Source organism: Chiloscyllium plagiosum, chromosome 1, assembly GCF_004010195.1.
Source record: "Chiloscyllium plagiosum isolate BGI_BamShark_2017 chromosome 1, ASM401019v2, whole genome shotgun sequence".
NCBI lineage: Eukaryota > Metazoa > Chordata > Chondrichthyes > Orectolobiformes > Hemiscylliidae > Chiloscyllium > Chiloscyllium plagiosum.
This window is the reverse complement of record NC_057710.1, coordinates 121,792,904-121,811,079: the sequence shown is the minus strand read 5'-3', so window position 1 is coordinate 121,811,079 and position 18,176 is coordinate 121,792,904. Positions and strand designations below refer to the sequence as shown.

The 18,176-nt window shown below is 39.2% G+C and overlaps 1 protein-coding gene across 5 annotated transcripts in view; it reads left to right on the top strand.

The window, feature by feature from the left end:
• The window catches only part of ptpn13 (protein tyrosine phosphatase non-receptor type 13), a 263,474-nt gene that overhangs the window by 238,888 nt on the left and 6,410 nt on the right, over positions 1–18,176 (top strand). For all 5 annotated transcript variants that reach the window (XM_043695955.1, XM_043695937.1, XM_043695928.1 and 2 more), the window contains 5 exons: positions 1,204–1,298; positions 4,307–4,455; positions 5,738–5,828; positions 10,615–10,952; positions 12,796–13,011. In XM_043695955.1, coding sequence (XP_043551890.1) covers positions 1,204–1,298; positions 4,307–4,455; positions 5,738–5,828; positions 10,615–10,952; positions 12,796–13,011 — 889 coding nt within the window. The remainder of the gene's footprint in view (positions 1–1,203; positions 1,299–4,306; positions 4,456–5,737; positions 5,829–10,614; positions 10,953–12,795; positions 13,012–18,176) is intronic.

Here is an 18,176-nt window from a genome sequence, read left to right as displayed (position 1 = left end):
TTCCATCATAACCTTGTTGATTTGTTCACTTCATTACTTACGATCTGACTTCTAGTGTTTCATAAAGTGTTTGCCAAAACTTGCTTTCACAGTCACATCTCCTTCCTCACTGGCTGTACCAGGCCCACTCAAATTCCAACAGAGATTCCATTCTTCAAGTTTTGAACCCAGTCCAGGATTTCAGGTATCCCCAAGACGCGCAGCACTTCCCATATCGCTGTCCCCTCCACATCCTGTAATCTACGTTCAGTGCGATGTGACATCACGTGCACACACTCAACCTGCAAGTTCATCAGCATTGCCTCACGCTATCTCAAATGTGTCCTAGTTCCCAGTTCCATTTTATTCTCATTCAGCATTTTAACAAGAAACTTTTTCTTTTCCTGTTTTTATTTCGGCATGGAAGATAGCCCAATATTGTTGAGTCAGAATACATGTTCTATTCTCTGCACACAGGTAGAACCCCACCTTTCTGGTTTTCAGCTAATTAACGTAGATTTAAGGCTGTAATTGCATTGGAAGTTGACCTTAAACTTTCAGTTCAGAGGTAAGTTTAAGGTTACACTTGTCTTACAAGTCAGTGCATGGAATCAAGTATTCAATATTGGCTATGTTGCCAAGAAGATACCCAAGAGTTTAAGACATGCCTATACAGAGCAAACCACACACACTGACCGATCGAACAGAAATGGGTCCTTCTGTATTAATATTGGCAGTTCACATTTTGTACTCTGGGGATGAGTCAAATCCTGTCTTTTGAAAGAATTTCAAAGCTGCAAAAGTCAACTTGTAAGCCCTGACCTTACATAAACTTAACACTTGCTTCATTGAAAACATTATTTTTAAAGCGTTGTTATTTGAATCAGTAGAAATACATTGCATTTATATGAAAATATTTAAAGTCCAAGTCAATTCTAATCTTTGCTCAAGTAAAGCTGGCATTCAGTATTGAGTTATGAACACTCATTATTTACATGAAAAGTACCTGTTCTTATATTGGCAGTATTTTATGATCAGACTATGGTAGCTTAACAGTACTTAATATAATGGCTTGAAATCGAAAATTGGTTGTTGGCAATTTTACATCAATTCCTATCCCCATACTGTGATTATCTAATTATCTATCGCAGGCTAAATATAGATTTGTGCTGACATTACATGTTAAATAACTGCATTATAATTGTTCAATTGTGATATCTCCAGCCAAACACTCGTGGAGAATACAGAGAAGGGTGAGGTTGCCTGGAGGAGTGAGGAACTTCCAATTGATACTTTGCAACAAGATGTTTCATCAATAGGTAAACTAGAATCGTTCATTTTACAACTATGCAGAGTTTTCATCATTTGTATTAGGATAATAAATTGATATCATTGAGAGATGGTACATGTTTTCTAAACTTGCTTCACCTTAAATATTCAAGTCATGACATAGAATTCATGACTTAAAATAAATCATAAATATCTGTTAAATCATATGGCACTATTTTCAAAGTAACAGGACTGAACTTTTCCCTTCAACACCCAGTTCCAACTTTTAAACCAACTTGCTGAATCATCCTCAATCTGAAAACTTCTCTTTACTGCATTGAGGTGCTGTGTCATTGATGGTTGCATGATTAAGTTGAAATATTTTCTGCTTTGATACCATGTGTAGATATGATTCAACATAGCAATAAAATGACACCCAGTGTGAATTTTAGAGAAAAGATTGTGGGTAGGATTTTTAACTCAAGCTTCACATGAAAGCTGCAGATACATTTTCTCTTAAACAGTTCTTAAATAAATTATCTGAATAGGTTTTGCTGTCAGATTATTTTGCTGCGCCATTTGTGTTTAATCTGTTTATCATACAAATAATACCCAAACTCAAACAGACTATAAGTGATCAAGAACTTGTTGCCCGGAGGGTGCATTCCTTCAAAAGTCTGACAGGAATTACACCAAGCATATGGAATTTATTGGACTATTTTCTCAAAATGATACATTGTTACTGGTAGAGACTCGAGGAATAATATTATTAATTTATTTATGAAAATAAAGTAACGTGTATAAGTCGCCATAAGCTGGTGTCATTTTAATTACATAATTATGAAAAGAAATAAATCATAGAAAGTTAGGACAAATTTCATTTTTTGTTCCATCTACGGCTTCCTGATTTCCTACATGGCTATGGGAGACTGCCATACTCTGCAATTGCTGAAGCTGTCTCGAAGGCCATAACACCAAGGAGGAAGCACACTGAAGCAGCCCCTAACTCCACTGACCGGACACAGAACACCACCCCTGCCAAAGCCACTACCGATACTCCAGCCACCGCCATAGCCTGGAGACTGTCTGAATTCTCAACTTCCATCTCAATTTCCAAGAAGCAATTGACCGTCCAAACCAACTGCCGAAGAGATCATTCAGTCTGTCACTGTTGCCAAAACGTGAGAGGAAGTGAATGAGCCCCAATTCAGAAGATTGGAAGATAGCAAATGTTGTTCCCTTGTTCAAGAAGGAGAGTAGAGACATCCCTGGCAATTATAAACCAGTGAGCCTTACTTTGGTTGTAAGTAAAGTGTTGGAAAAGGTTATGAGAGAGAGGATTTATTATCATCTAGTAAGGAATAATTTGATTAGGGATAGTCAACATGGTTTTGTGAAGGGTAAGTCGTGCCTCACAAACTTTATTGAGTTATTTGAGCGGGTGACCAAATAGGTGGATGAGGGTAAAGCGGTTGATGTGGTATATATGGTTCCAGTAAGGCATTTGATAAGGTTCCCCATGGTAGGCTATTGCACGAAATACGGAGGCATGGGATTGAGAGTGATTTAGCAGTTTGGATCAGAAATTGGCAAGGTGAAAGAAGACAGAGGGTGGTGATTGATGGGAAATATTCATCCTGGAGTTCAGTTACCAGTGGTGTACCGCAGAGATCTGTTTTGGGTCCACTGCTGTTTGTCATTTTTATAAGTGACCTGGATGAAGGAGTAGAAGGATGGGTCAGTAAATTTGCAGGTGACACTAAGACCGGTAGAGCTGTGGATAGTGCTGAATGATGTTATATGTTACAGAAGAACATAGATAAGCTGCAGAGCTGGGCTGAGAGTTGGCAAATGGAGTTTAATACATAAAAGGGTGAGGTGAATCACTTTGGAAGGAGCAACAGGAATAAAGAGTACTGGGCTAATGGTAAGATCCTTGGTCGTGTAGATGAGCAGAGAGATCTCACTGTCCATGTACATAGATCCCTGAAAGTTGCCACCCAGGTTGATAAGGTTGTTAAGAAGGCGTATGATGTGCTCGCTTTTATTAGTACAGGGATTGAGTTTCGGAACCATGAGATCATACTGCAGCTGTACAAAACTCTGGTGCAGCCACACTGTTTTCATTAAAGAGAAGGTTGAGAGGTGACTTGATTGAGACATATAAGATAATCAGAGGGTTAGATAGGGTGAACAGTAAGAGCCTTCTTCCTCAGATGGTGATGGCTAGCATAAAGGGACATAGCTTTAACTTGAGGGATGATAGATATAGGACAGATGTCAGAGATAATTTCTTTATTCAGAGAGTAGTGGGTGTGTGGAATGCACTGCCTGCAACAGTAGGAGACTCGCCAACTTTACAAGCATTTAAATGGTCATTGGATAGGCATATGGATGAAAATAGAATAGTGTAGGTTAGATGGGCTTCAGATTGGTTTCACAGGTTGGCTCAACATCGAGGGCCAAAGGGCCTATATTGCACTGTAATGTTCTATGTTCATTGACACTGGAACAGTTGCTCAAGCCATAAGGAATGGACCAGATCTGCTACTCATAGCTCTCTGTAGCCTCTCTCCATCACCAAGCTGCAGCTAAAAGAAGATTAATTTGATTCAGAAAAGTTAAATAAAGAAAATAAAACTTGAAAAACAAGAAAGAAGAATGCAGCCGGTCACGCAAGATGGAGCGGACAGGCTAGGAGCCCGAACACCATCTCCCCTGCCACCTCCACCATCTTGCCAAAAATGTATCTAACCCAAATAAGACAAGTAGTAGAGGAGAAGTTGAGCATGGTCTCAAACTCTCTATAGCTGACAAAATAAGCATGTACTTTGATGTATACATGTCCAGGTGTATAATTGAACTTATTAAACACATAAACTTTAAATTATTATAAAACAAATTATTCTGCTGCATCCTTAAGACCTGCACACACATTGTGAAAACAAAGTTTAACTATAATCCTTCAGTGTCTGCATGACAGACTAATAATGGTGTATTTTGTTTTATTGGCTTACTGGACTATTTTGAGTTGATCTTTTTTTTTTAACTTTTGTAGACGAATGGCCAATAACTAAAGAGAAGCTTGCTACGCTTTCTGTTGTAAAGGTGCCCCTTGCAAGTCAGTACACAGGCTCCAAACTGGACGCCATTGTTAAAACATTACACAGATTGCTAGATCAGCAGATTCCATCGCAGGAGTTTGAGGTACGTACTAAAATTAAGTGTGTAACAAACTCAGAATACTGGAGAAAACAGAAGATCTGTCAGCATCTGTAGATAGAGAAACAGAATTAACATTTCAAGTTCAGTCTGACTCTTATTCAAAACTGAGGATTCAGAAATTAAAAGATATTCGGCTGTTACTTAATGTAGCTGTCACTAAAATTAACTGTTTTGCTGCATTGTTTAAAAGTCATGGTTACAGTAGAGTTGCTCTGTATACTTTGTTGTGCCCAAAATAAACCCTCCTCTCACCTGTGATACTAATGTCGAAATAATCTGTGCATTTGAACGTTTGCACATATTTTGTTAGTGTGGATTCCTGCAAAACTTAGTTTCATTCCAGTTGCAGAAGAGTAGCAGATGATTTGGTTGAAACATTTAAGATCCTGAGACGTCTTCACAGGATTGATGTGGAAAGGATATTCCACCTGTGGGAGAATCTAAACAACTATTTAAAAGGAATCTCTCATTTAAGACCGAGATCAGAATATTTTTCTCACAGAAGAACATACGTCTCTTGAACTATTCCTCCAAAGACAGTGGAAGCAGAGTTCTTTAATAGTTTTAAGGCAGCGGTGACAGATTCTTGATCAGCAAGGGTCGATAGTTTATCAGGGGTAGGCAGGAATGTGAAATAATTAGTTCGGCCATCGTCTTATTGAATGGTAATGTAACGTAAGGGGCCTAGTGGCCTATTCCCATTCCTAATTCATATAATTTCACTTCGCTTGTGCCAATGCTCAGTGTACAGTACGCCTCACTCATATATCAGCTTGGATTCTTTGAATGAAAAGTGATGTATCCAGCTCGCTGTCATTTAATCTGACCCAGCATCAGCTGGAGAGTAACCATCCTGTTTAGCGCAGAGAAATTATCTCATGATTTTACTCTCCCCCATGACCCTCTTTGTCTTTTTGATCTCTCCTATCTTTTACCCTATCACAGACCATTCCTTCTGTTTATCCGTATGCAGTGCACCTCCCCGCCCCCACCTCATCCTCTTCTGTAATTTGAAACTATTTGTCCTTTCATCTGAAGTGAAAAAGTTAGAAATACATCACCCAAACTTTTGACCCATCTTCTATTTCCACAGATGCTGCATCACCTGCAGAATATCTCCAATCTTTTCTGTTTTTAATTCAGAGGTCCAATATTTGCAGTATTTTGCTTTTGATTATTCTTCATAATTTATAATACAATGCACATAATAATGTTTTGCACAAGCTGCAGTTCTTCTAGATTAATCATGTATATATTTTAACAGCATCTACAAGATCTGAAACCATTGGATGAATGTTTAATTGGACAAACAAAAGATAATCGGAGGAAAAACAGATATAAAAACATACTGCCATGTAAGTACTAAGCTGCAAGTTTTCTTTTAGTTAGATGCATTCATTTTATTTATGTGGGTTGCTGAAGCCTCTTCAGGGGTGCTGTGTCCAGTTCTGGTTGCTCTGTTACAGGAAGGCTATTGTTAAGCTGGAGAGGGTTCAGAAGGGATTTTCCAGGATGTTGCGGTGAATAGCGGGTTTGAGTTATGAAGAGAGGCGAGATAAGCTGGGACGTTTTTTCACTGGAGTGTAGGAGGTTGAGGGATGACCTTATAGAAGTTTATAAAATCATGAAGGGCATAGATCAGGTGAATGACAGGTAAGTTTTCCCCAGAGTGGGGGATTTAAAGACAAGGGAGCATATTTTTAAGATGAGAGGAGAAAGATTTTTAAAAGACATGACAAGCAGTTTGTTTTACACAATGGTTCGTGTGTGGAATAAACTTCCAGAGGAAGTGGTGCATGAGGGTACAGTTACACCATTCAAAAGATGGTTGAATAAGTACTTGAATAAGAAATGGTTAGAGAGATACGGGCCAAATACAAGCAGGAGGGACTAGTTTAGTTTGGGATTATGGTCGGCATGATTGGACCAAAGGGCCTGTTTCTGTGTTTTATGACTCTATAATTGAACATTTTTACAACAATCACAAGACTGTATAATTATCACTTTAAACACAATAAAGCTGTTAGATCTCTAAGCATGCCAAACTAAAACTGACAAGAAGAAATTCTCGAAAAACTCTTTAAAAGCTGACAGTGCAGAAAAACAAAAATAAGTTGCGCTAATTTTAATTTATTTGCAATGTTCAAATGAAAGAAGAAATTTATAGAAATAATGTGGTATAGAACAAAAATAATTTCTCCAGTCCTCCTTTGTATTCATAATAAAAATGAAATATTTTCTTGACACCTAACACTTAGAAGGGATAGGCAAAAATAAGGAAAGAGAGTTAAGTCTGTCAATACAGGATGGGAAAAAGATAGTGGGGGATGAATCGAGTGGGATCAGTTTGAGATGAGCTAGTAAACAGCAATAGGCAGAAAGCTTAGTTGGAGTTGTGCATCTGCTCATTTAACCATGGTTATAGTTTAGGGTCCATATAATTATGCAGTAATTATGGAGACATTAAGCATCCTATGAACTGAGTAAACCAGATTTGAGTAACAGTGTAAAAACAGAAAGAACTGCAGTTGCTGGAAATCAGGAACAAAAACAGAAATTGCCGGAAAGACTATGCAGCTCTGGCAGCAGATATGGAGAGAAATCAGAGTTAACATTTTGGGTTTTAGATTAGATTAGATTGGATTCCCTACATGGCTTGGAAAAGGTGGATGCTAGGAAATTGTTTCCGTTAGACGAGGAGACTAGGACCCGTGGACACAGCCTTAGAATTAGAGGGGGTCATTTCAGAACAGAAATGCAGAGACATTTCTTCAGCCAGAGAGTGGTGAGCCTGTGGAATTCATTGCCACGGAGTGCAGTGGAAGCCGGGACGCTAAATGTCTTCAAGGCCGAGATTGATAGATTCTTGTTGTCTAGAGGAATTAAGGGCTACGGGGAGAACGCTGGTAAGTGGAGCTGAAATGCGCATCAGCCATGATTGAATGGCGGAGTGGACTCGATGGGCCGAATGGCCTTACTTCCACTCCTATGTCTTATGGTCTTATAGTGTGGAAACAGGCCCTTCGGCCCAACCAGTCCACACCGACCCACCGAAGAGGATCCCACACACACCCATTTCCCTCTGACTAATTGACCCAACACTATGGGGCAGTTTAGCATGGCCAATTCACCTGACCTGCACATCTTTTGGGTTGTGGGAGGAAACCGGAGCACCCCGAGGAAACCCACGCAGACACAGGGAGAATGTGCAAACTCCACACAGACAGTCACCCGAGGATGGAATCAAACCTGCGACCTTGCTGCTGTGAGGCAGCAGTGCTAACAACTGAGCCACTGTGACTCTTCTTCAGAACTTGACTTATAGTATGACAGGAGAAAGTGAGGTCTGCAGATGCTGGAGATCAAAGTTGAAACTTTATTGCTGGAACAGCACAGCAGGTCAGGCAGCATCCAGGGAACAGGAGATTCGACGTTTCGGGCACAGGCCCTTCCTGAAGAAGGGCCTGTGCCCGAAACGTCGAATCTCCTGTTCCCTGGATGCTGCCTGACCTGCTGTGCTGTTCCAGCAATAAAGTTTCAACTTATAGTATGACAGATCAGTTCTTTGAAACGGTATAAGATAGTTTTCTAGGTCAGTCTATCATGGATGAAGCTTAAAATGTTGTCAAACCGAGCGTAAACCTGAGGATTGGGACCATTTTTAAATACAACCGAGAATGAGAATAAGTTAGCAAGAGATATTAATAGTTATGTAAATAGGAAGAGAATAATGAAAATAAATACAGGCAGTCCAGAAGCTGAGAGAGGTAAAATTAACAATGTAGCAGACATTAAATGAATATGTTGTACTTGTCTTTATCATTGAACACCCAGAAAAGTAATTCACGGACAGTGGGAATCCAAGGATCCAGCAGAACATAAAGCTGTAAGGAAACTGTTAAGCAAAGTAGTATGACTGAAGAAATTGATGGGACAAAGTGGCAAGAATTCTGGTAGACCAGGCAACTGTACCCCAGGGTTTTAAATGGAGCAGCTACACAGATAGTGGATGCATTGGTTTGATTTTCCCAAATTCTTTAGATTCTAGAACAGTTCCCTATGATTGGAAGGTGGCCAGTATAGCACCACTGATTAAGGAAAGAGGAAGAGAGAAAACTGGGAATTATATAGGCCAGCAGGCTTGATATCAGTAGAAACAATACTAGAATCAATTAGTAAGAACATGCAGCAGGACTCTTAGAAAATCATAGCATGATTAGGCAGAATCACATGGATTTATGAAAGGGAAATAGTGTTTGACAAATCTCTGAATTTTTTGAGCATGTGACTAGTAAGTTGGATAATGAGGAACAGTGGATTTAGTTTATTTGGAATTTCATAAGGCATTCAACATGGTGTAACACAAAAGACTATTATAAAAAATTAGGAATCACGTGTTTGGAGATAAAATGTTAGAATGGATTAATAATGGCCAGTAAACGTAGGGAGAGCCAGACTAACTAGAACTCTTTTTCATTAGGTTGGCTGACTTAATTAGCTGCATACTTGGGCCTGAACTCTCTTCAATTTATGTTATAGGTTAGATGAAGGAACTGAGTGTAATATATTCAAGTTTGCCGACAGAAGTAAATTATGCAGGAAAGTAAACAATGAAGAGGACATGCAGGGGCGGTGCAGGGATATAAAGAGTATGGTCGAGTTGTTGGGACTATGAATACAATATGGCAAAATATGAAGATATCCACTTTTGGGAGGAAGACATAAACAATGTCTTTTGAATGATGGGAAACTGGAAAATGTATGCATTCAGAGGTGCATAAATGTGTTTGTACTAGAATCACTGAAAATTAAGATGGTGAAACATCAAGAATTTAGGAAGGCAAGTATATTGGTTTTTATTACAAAGAAATTGGAATATCAATGAAGGTCTTGCTGCAGTTGTACAGGACTTTGTTGAGGCCATACCTGGAGCAATGTGTGCAGTTTTCATTTCCTTGTCGAAGGAAGGATCTTGTCCGAAAAGTGCAATAAAGGTTCATGAAGCTCGCTGCTGAAATGTGTGATTGCCTTATGAGGAGAGATAGCATTGACTAGACCGTTACATACTCTGGATTTGGAAAAACAAGAGTTGACCAATTAAAACGTAATTTTTTTTTATGGGTCTTGACAGGGTGGCTACTGAGGACTTAGTTCCTTGATTAGGGAAGCTGGAACACAGATCTGATATTATAAGAAATCTCTTAATTGAGCAGCTTGTGAATCATTAGTATTTTCTAACCCAAAGATCTGTCAGTGTTCAAGTGTTCTCATGACAAAGATCACTAGATGTTTGGACTGAAGCGAATTGAGGGATATGAGATAATGAAATACGGAGTTGAAGCAGAAGGTCAACCATAACCTTAATAAATGGCAGAGCAGATACGAACAGGCAAAGGCCAATCAGGTTCTTATTTCTACTGTTCTTAACAAATTTAGACAGCACTGACTGTATTATAAGGTCAGTGCACTGTTTCATTCATTTAAACCAGGAAGCAAGTGGAGGACAGTATTTAATTGATAACAGTGGCAACGCTTTTGCACCAGTTTGAAAGACAAGATCTCCCAGTTGGACATCACTAGTTTTAGGCATACCATAGCATGACTGTCTGTGCTTCTTAGATGGTAGAAATGTCTTGAATTCGCCAAATGGATAAATAGTATGTAATGTTTCATGACCTGAGTTATTGCAAGATTATCTCTGGAAGTTGGGATAATTCTTCAAATTATATTGTCTCACTTGTGATACAAAAGTTACTGCATACACACTTGCTAACATTTCTGAGGTTAGGCATAAACTCAATGTTTTGTTTAACATCTCATCTTCCTTCCCCCGCCCCCCCAATACAGGCACCAAGCTCTTGTCAGTTTCCTTCCTCTTCCTATCTCCACCACTATTCACAGAACGGCTGCTTTTAAAGTTCATGATAATTATTTAATTTCCAAGTAAAAGGAAGCAAGTAGAGGATAGTATTAATTTATAACTGTGGCAGTATTTTTGCACCACTTTGTAATACAAGATTTCCGATAATTTTCTACTGCTTAGTATGAAATCTTTACTCCCAGTTCTATATTCAAATAAATATAATTAAGCCATTGATAGATGCAAGCGATGGAAATTAATTCATTACTTGTTACTTGCAGATGATGGCACACGGGTTCCTATTGGAGAAGAGCATGAATACATTAATGCCAGCTTTATAAAAATACCAGTCGATAAGCATGACTACATATATATTGCATGTCAAGGACCTCTACCTCATACACTGGCGGATTTTTGGCAGATGGTTTGGGAGCAAGAGTCGAACGTCATTGCCATGATGACTCTCGAAGTCGAAGGGGGCAAAGTCAAATGTCAAAGATATTGGCCAGAACATCAGGGAAAATCAATAATAATTAACAACAAGATTAAGATAATCCTTCAACGTTGTCAGTCACTGGAAGAATTTATTATTCGAAAAATTGAGATGATTAACCTACAGGTTTGTGTGAATAGATCAGCCAAATGTTTTGGTGCAATTGGTCTATTTTGCCAGCAGATACTATGTAATAGAGTGCTCAAATGTATAATTATTTGCATTTTCATGTCACAACGTTGTCTAGGCTGTCAGAGAGGGAACAAATGTCCAGCATGCCATTTCTGTGCATCCAGTGCTGACTGAACAGAGCATAGGCTATGGACATAAATAAAATGGAAAAAGACATTCCTTACCTGCTGCCTCATTTTCCCGCAGTGTCTAGGGATGTTCATTTGGAAAAGCAGATGGAAGAAGTAGGTCTAAGATTCTTTGCAAGGCCTTTTCTCACCAGAGAGGGGTACTCCTTCTCCCAAGTGGGACTCTACAAGAAGAGTTGTAGTGATAGACCAAGGAACTAATGACCAGTGAATCCAGCATCAGTGGAAGGGAAGTTATTAAAGAAAATAGTGAAAGAGAAAATTAATCTCCATTTAGGGAGGCATGGGTTTGATCTGAGAGAATCAGTATTTGCTTTGACAGAAGTAGGTAATGTCAAACAAATCTGGTGGATTTTTTTTTTAAAGAGATGACCAAATGTTTGGATGAGTACAGGGAAGTTGATGCAGTTTATTTGGAATTCACTAAGCCCTTTGACCAGGTCCCACATGGGAAACTGATAAATAAGGTAAAGATTCTTGGGAGCTCAGGTAACTTGGCAAGATGGATCCAAGGTTGGTTTTGTGGTAGTGGGCAGAGGATAGTGTAGAAAACTATTCATGTGACTGGAGCCCAGAATGCAGTGGGTCCTGTACTGTTTGTACATAAATGATGTAGATTATAACATGGAGGGGAGGATGACAAATAAATTTGAAATGACACAAAGATTGGCTCGGTGATTGACAGCAAAGAGGAAGGTATTGGTTATGGGAAGATATAGACATATTGGACTGATCAGTGACATATGGAATTTAATCTTGATAAATATGAGTGGATGCACTTTGGAAGAAGGAACAAGACAAGGGAGTACTTAATGAATGGCAAGACGCGAGGAAGCTCAAAGATACACATTAATGGATGTAGGTTTGCTCGCTGAGCTGGAATTTCCGTCTTCAGACATTTTGTCACCATTCTAGTTAACTTCATCAGTGAGTCTCTGGATGAAGCATTGGTGGCATGGCCTGCTTTCTGTTTGTGTGTGTTTAGGTTTCCTTGCGTTGGTAATGTCATTTCCTGTTCTTCTCAGGGGATGGTAAATGGAATCCAAGTCAATGTGTTTGTTGATAGAGTTTGTTGGAATGCCATGCGTCTAGGAATTCTTGTGTGTGTCTCTGTTTGGCTTGTCCTGAGATGGACGTGTTGTCCCAGTCAAAGTGGTGTCGTTCCTTATCTGTTTGTACATCTAGTCTAGACTATAGTATATTTTTAGTGGTATAGACTTGATGGGCTGAAGGGCATCCTCTGTACACTCTGATTTTATGAGAGAGAAGCAGGTAAGACCCAAGATTAGGTTTTTTTTGTGTGTTTTTAAGGAGAGGTCAAGTTAAGGATTGACAGTAGAATTGGCATTATCCCTTTACTTGTTTCAAGTCAGCAACTAGTTTGCTTTCATATTTCACTTCCTGACCCATGTCTGATCATTTGACATTGCCATGAGGCAGGCTACCATCATCAGAAAGCTAGGGTTTTTACATGGGCTGAACTCTTAAAGACAGATATATTTAGATCATTACAATTACAGCAACCAGTTTCAGGATGCACAGGAAAATCAGCTTTCCCACCTCCATTTTGAGTATTTATTTGATTTTTCAGGACAGGAGATGTTTTGTGGTTAATTTCGCTGGATAAAATTATTCCTTTGTTTATACAGAGTGGCGAGTCACGACAAGTTACGCATTTGAACTTTACCGCCTGGCCAGACCATGGAACCCCGGACAAACCAGAACAATTAGTTGCCTTTCTCAGCTACATGAGACATATCAAACGTACTGGCTCCTTAATTGTCCACTGTAGTGCAGGAATTGGTCGTTCAGGGACACTCATTTGTCTAGATACAGTATTGACATTGATCAGCAAAGGACTTGATGTAAGTACTTCTGCTAAATTGTCATTTATGGTTTTTTTCTTAAATTGCTACTCCAGGGAAAAGTTGAGCACATAATCTAGGCTAGCCCATCAATGCATTGCTAAGAGCGGCCTGCATTGTTGGAAGTGTTATCTTTTAGGTGAGACACTTAACTAACTTTGTTTGGTCAGTTGGACATTGAAGACACCATAGCAGAGCAGTGTCCTGGCTAATATTTATTCTTGTTTCAGTAATTTGTAAAACAGATCATTGATCATTTACCTCATTTCTGTTTCTGAAATCTGGCAGTGTAGAAATTAGTTGCCATGCTCCGCTATATAATAGTTTAAAAGTAAGTAATTAACACTTTGAGATTTTCTGAGAAATGTAGAAGTTGCTGTATCAATGCAATTTCCATCTTCTTTCTATCAACTTTTGCTTGGCAAAAAACATCAGTACTGGATTATGTAAGAGCCAATTACTGCAGATCCTGGAGTTTGTACTGAAAACAACAAATGCTGGAAATCACAGCAGGTCAGGCAGCATCTGTGGAGAGAGAATGTTTTGAGTTTAGATGGCTCTTCATCAGGTCTAAGTTGTCTCGACACGAAACGCTAGCTTGCTGTCTCTGCTTGGATGCTGTCTGACCTACTGTGGTTTCCAGCATTTTCTGCTTTTAGTACCGAATTATGAACTTCCACCAGTTTGCATATGACAATCCACTCACATAGAAGAATCCTTAAACTCGAGCATTTTATGCAATGCAAAAAAAGTGAAAACTTGAAGAATTTTGTTATTTGACACAACTGATCCCTTCAATTTACTTGCAAACTGCAAAATACTGGTAGAGAAATTTTGGGCTTGTGAGTAATGAGGTTGCGCTAAAATTATAAAAGCGAGGGTTAGGTCCAAAATCAAGTTAAAGATAACTAGTTGCACATTCATTAGAAATCACTACCAAAGTGTCTTAAACTTTTCATTCTTTTTCATGTGGTTGAAAGTTCACATTCTTTTGTGATATACTTCAGTGTTTGCTCTGAACGTTTTTTGCTGTTTTATTTGATGTGTAGCACCTTCAAACATTTTAACAAAGCCGCAGATACACACACCATCTTATTGGACCCTATTTGAATGGTCTGAGCCTTATACACATGCACAATTTGCAGAGACCATGAATGAATGTTCACCATAGGATGGACTTTGCTAGAATGTCTGGAAAACGGGATGGGACAGCAATAATTTGGGTCCCAGCTTCCTGCCAAAGAAACGTACTGTGGGGATTACATTTGCAACAAACCTTTGTAAAGCCTGCCATCATCATAAAAAGGTGCATGGGTTTCAAGAGATCTCACACCCAAGCCAAGATGCTGAGGACAGAGAATGTGAGCATTGCGATTACACTGAATAAGACAAGGGGCTGAACTTTATGATGGTCTGTCCCAAGTAGCCTCTCCTCACCAGTGTAAGGGAATGGGTGAGCCCACCTCAACATGATCAACATGCCTTGCAGCCATTTAATGTTATTGGCCTGTTAACTATCTTGAGCTGAGACTTTTCCTCCCACCTGGAAAGGATATTCCACCTCTGAAAACTGCCAGCCAATCAAATAGCCACTCAGAAATCTCAAATGGTGAGTGGATATTTGCCAGGAGCCAGGCATGAGGCAAGGTGCTCCACTTTGCAGCTCCCTGCCTTCCAGTCTAGCCCAAGGTGTACTTGCCTACTGTCAAGCAGGTGTAGGGATTTCCTGAGACTTAAAGCTGAAGCCATGGCTTAGACAAAACATTGGGTTCCTGGAATTCTTGTGAAACTTTTTGTAAGAAATAACTGGGGAATTTTGCTTCCAGGGAAGGGTGGATGGTTAAGGTCACCTGTGGCTTGGGTTCTTTTTATCAGCATTGCTGTTTATCAGGCTTCCTAGATCGCCACTCCAATGGCTCCTGACAATGGTAACCTGTGCTAACCAAGCTCGTAGGGTCATTGGAACTTGGAGGTACTGACTTCTGAGCTAGGGAAGGTTCAGCCAGGATTCAGTTCCAACCACTTTCCTGGACTGTGCAGATGTAGATATCAGATAGTGTCAATCATGGCTCAGTTGTTAACACTTTTACCTCTGAGTCAGAAGATTATAGGAGTATGTGTCATCCCAGTGCCTTGAGCACAAAATTTAGAAAAACTCCTCATTGCAATATTGATGAATGTCTCGCTGCCAGTGGTGGCATTTTTTGAATTAGACATTGAATTGTCTGCTATCTCATATCCTACCACACTATTTTGCAAGATAGTCATCCTGGCTCATCTTTATCCTTTAATCAATCTTTCAAAATCTGATACACTGGGGTCACTGTGGAAAAAGAGTGGATCTTGAAAAAAGTACAGCAGGTCAAGCAGCATCAGAGGGGAAAGAGAGTCAACATTTCAGGTCAGAACATTTCATTAGGACTGTTCATTGTCACGTGGTTTTTGGGGGTTTACGTGATGCAGATTAGCTGCTGTGCTTCCTACATTACACAGTCACTACACTTCAAAAAAAACCGAAAGATCTGCAGTTGCTGGAAATCAGACATAAAATCAGAAACCTGAAGAAGGGCCACTGGATCTGAAACTTTAACTCTACTTTCTCTCCACAGATGCTGCCGGATCTGCTGAGTTTCTCCAGCAATTTCTGTTTTTACTACACTTCAAATATAGCTAAGCTGTAACATATTTTTTGACTGTCCTGACGTTACGAAGGATGCTATATAAAGGCAGAGTTATCTCAGAGCAGGATCTGTGGTGTTCTGTTATGTACCCTCAAAATTGTTTGTTGACATTCACTGCCTAGCCTTTTGTATGGAGCTGGGCCCTGTGTATGAGTACACATATATTTTTGAAGCCTGCAATACTACAACAATACTGTAAAAATAAAAAATAAATATGAGGAAATAGTGAGGAACAAAATTGGAAGCATAAAGAAAAACAACATGATATAACTTCTGTTTTTAATTTAGTGCTTACACCTGTAGAAAACATGTTTCATCTTGTATCTGGAGCTACACAGCATGTTTTGATTAGAACTGGTCTTTGAGACTTTCTTGTCTGCTTCAAAAAGGGCTTGCTGATCCAGCTGGTGTATATACATGATGCACTGATGCTTACGTTCAGCAGCAAGAGGCATTCTTCCAACAGAAATGAAAATCAAACCAGTTTATTATTATTTGACCAAACAAACAAATTTTACTGCTGACTTTGGATTTTTAACTTTCAACAGTTTGTAACTGGGAGAGCAGGTTTTAGCAGTTTTAAGCTGTGGGGACTTATGGTGCAATGGGGAGAGCAACAAATTCAGCACTTTAAATTCCTGCCACATAAAATAAAAACGTGAAGCCTTCACTCATGACCACAGTTTCATGAAATAACCTACAATTTCTTAAAATGGTCAGAAATTTTTTTTTTTTCCTTGCCGTAATTCCAGTAATTTCTTTGTTCCATTCATCACTTGCCTCCCTGGGTGTAATAAAGTGATATATTGCGATTTCTGTGCAAACCTCAATATACTTTATATTGGAAAAGTTGCAACTTGCAACTTACTTTCTGACAGTTAATTGAATAGAAATAAGAACAAGGTTTGCACGTAGTTGAGGTACTTTCCCAACTATTATCTGCCACAGAAAGCGGTTGAAGCCTAAACATTGAATGATTTCATGAAGGAGATAGATATAGAGTTACAAATCACACAACACCAGGTTATAGTCCAACAGGTTTAATTGGAAGCATTAGCTTTCAGAGCACCGCTCCTTCATCAGGTGGTTGGACCTGTTAAACCTGTTGGACTATAACCTGGTGTTGTATGATTTGAAATTTTGTACATCCCAGTCCAACACCAGCATCTCCAAATCATGAGATAGGTATAGTTCTTGTGGTGAAAAGAATCAGATAATATGGAGAGAAAGCAGGAATAAGGTGCAGAATTGGACAATCAGCTGCTACTGTACTGAGTAACACAACAAGCTCCAAAAAGCTGAATGGCTTACTCCAGCTTCTTTTTTCTGTGTACCTGTGTGTTAATGACTTGGATGATGGATGTGAATGTACTGTTGCCAAGTTTGCGAATAACCCAAAAATAGGTAGGATGACAACATCTGCAATGGGATGTAGGTCTGATGCGTTAGTGGGTAAAAACTTGGCAGATGGAACATAATAGGGGAATATGAGAGGTTATGGGAAGAATAGGAGAGTTGAATGTTGTTTAAATGCAGAAAGGCTGCAGAAAGCTACAGCACAGAGCAATTTGGAATTCATTGTGCATGAATCACCAAAATCTAACAGCCAAATTCAATGTGTAATAGAGAAGGCAAATAGCAAGTTGGCCTTTACTTCAAAGGGAATGGATTATAAAAACAATGAGATCTTGCTAAAGTTATACCAGTTTATTACTGTACAACTGGTCAAACTGCAGCTTGGATTGTGAGAATGGTTTTGGTTCCCTTATCTAAGGAAAGATGTTGGCATTGGAGGCTGTCCAGAGAAGGTTCTTCAGGTTGATTCTGGGTAGAGAGGGCTAGCTGAGTAGGTTTGCTCTGTACAATTAGTGTTCAGAAGAATTAAAGACAACATACAAAATTTTTAGGGGGCTTGATGGGGTAGATGAAGAGAGGTAATTCCCCCCTATTTAGAAGAGTCTAGAACCAAAGGGTTCTCAGAGTAAGGGTCACCCATTTAAAACAGAGATGAGGAAGAATTTCTTCTTTTGAGACAGTCCCAAATCAGTGGAATTCTTTACAGCAAAGGACTGTAAAAGGTGGGTCATGAAGTACATTCATAGACACATTTATAATCAGCCAGGGGATCAAAGCTTATGTGGATAAGACAGGAAAGTGGGATTGATGATTAACAGGTCAACCATGATCTCATTGAATGGCAGAGTTACATCAGTGGTTGAATAGTTTACTTCTGCTCCTGTGTTTTATGGTGAAAGTAATAGAGTTGAAAGAAACAGAAAAGATGGCTGTATTACTGTTAATAGATGGATAATTCATTTGTGAGCCAGGCTGATTATAGAAGTGGAGAAGACACAAACAGGGTAAGAGAATGAGCGGAGACTAATGGCTTACATGAATGGTAGTCAAAAATCTTCTATAACCATTAAATCATAAAGACTAGTAAGAAGAGAGTTGGAGCTGATTAGGGGCCAATCAAAAACGTAT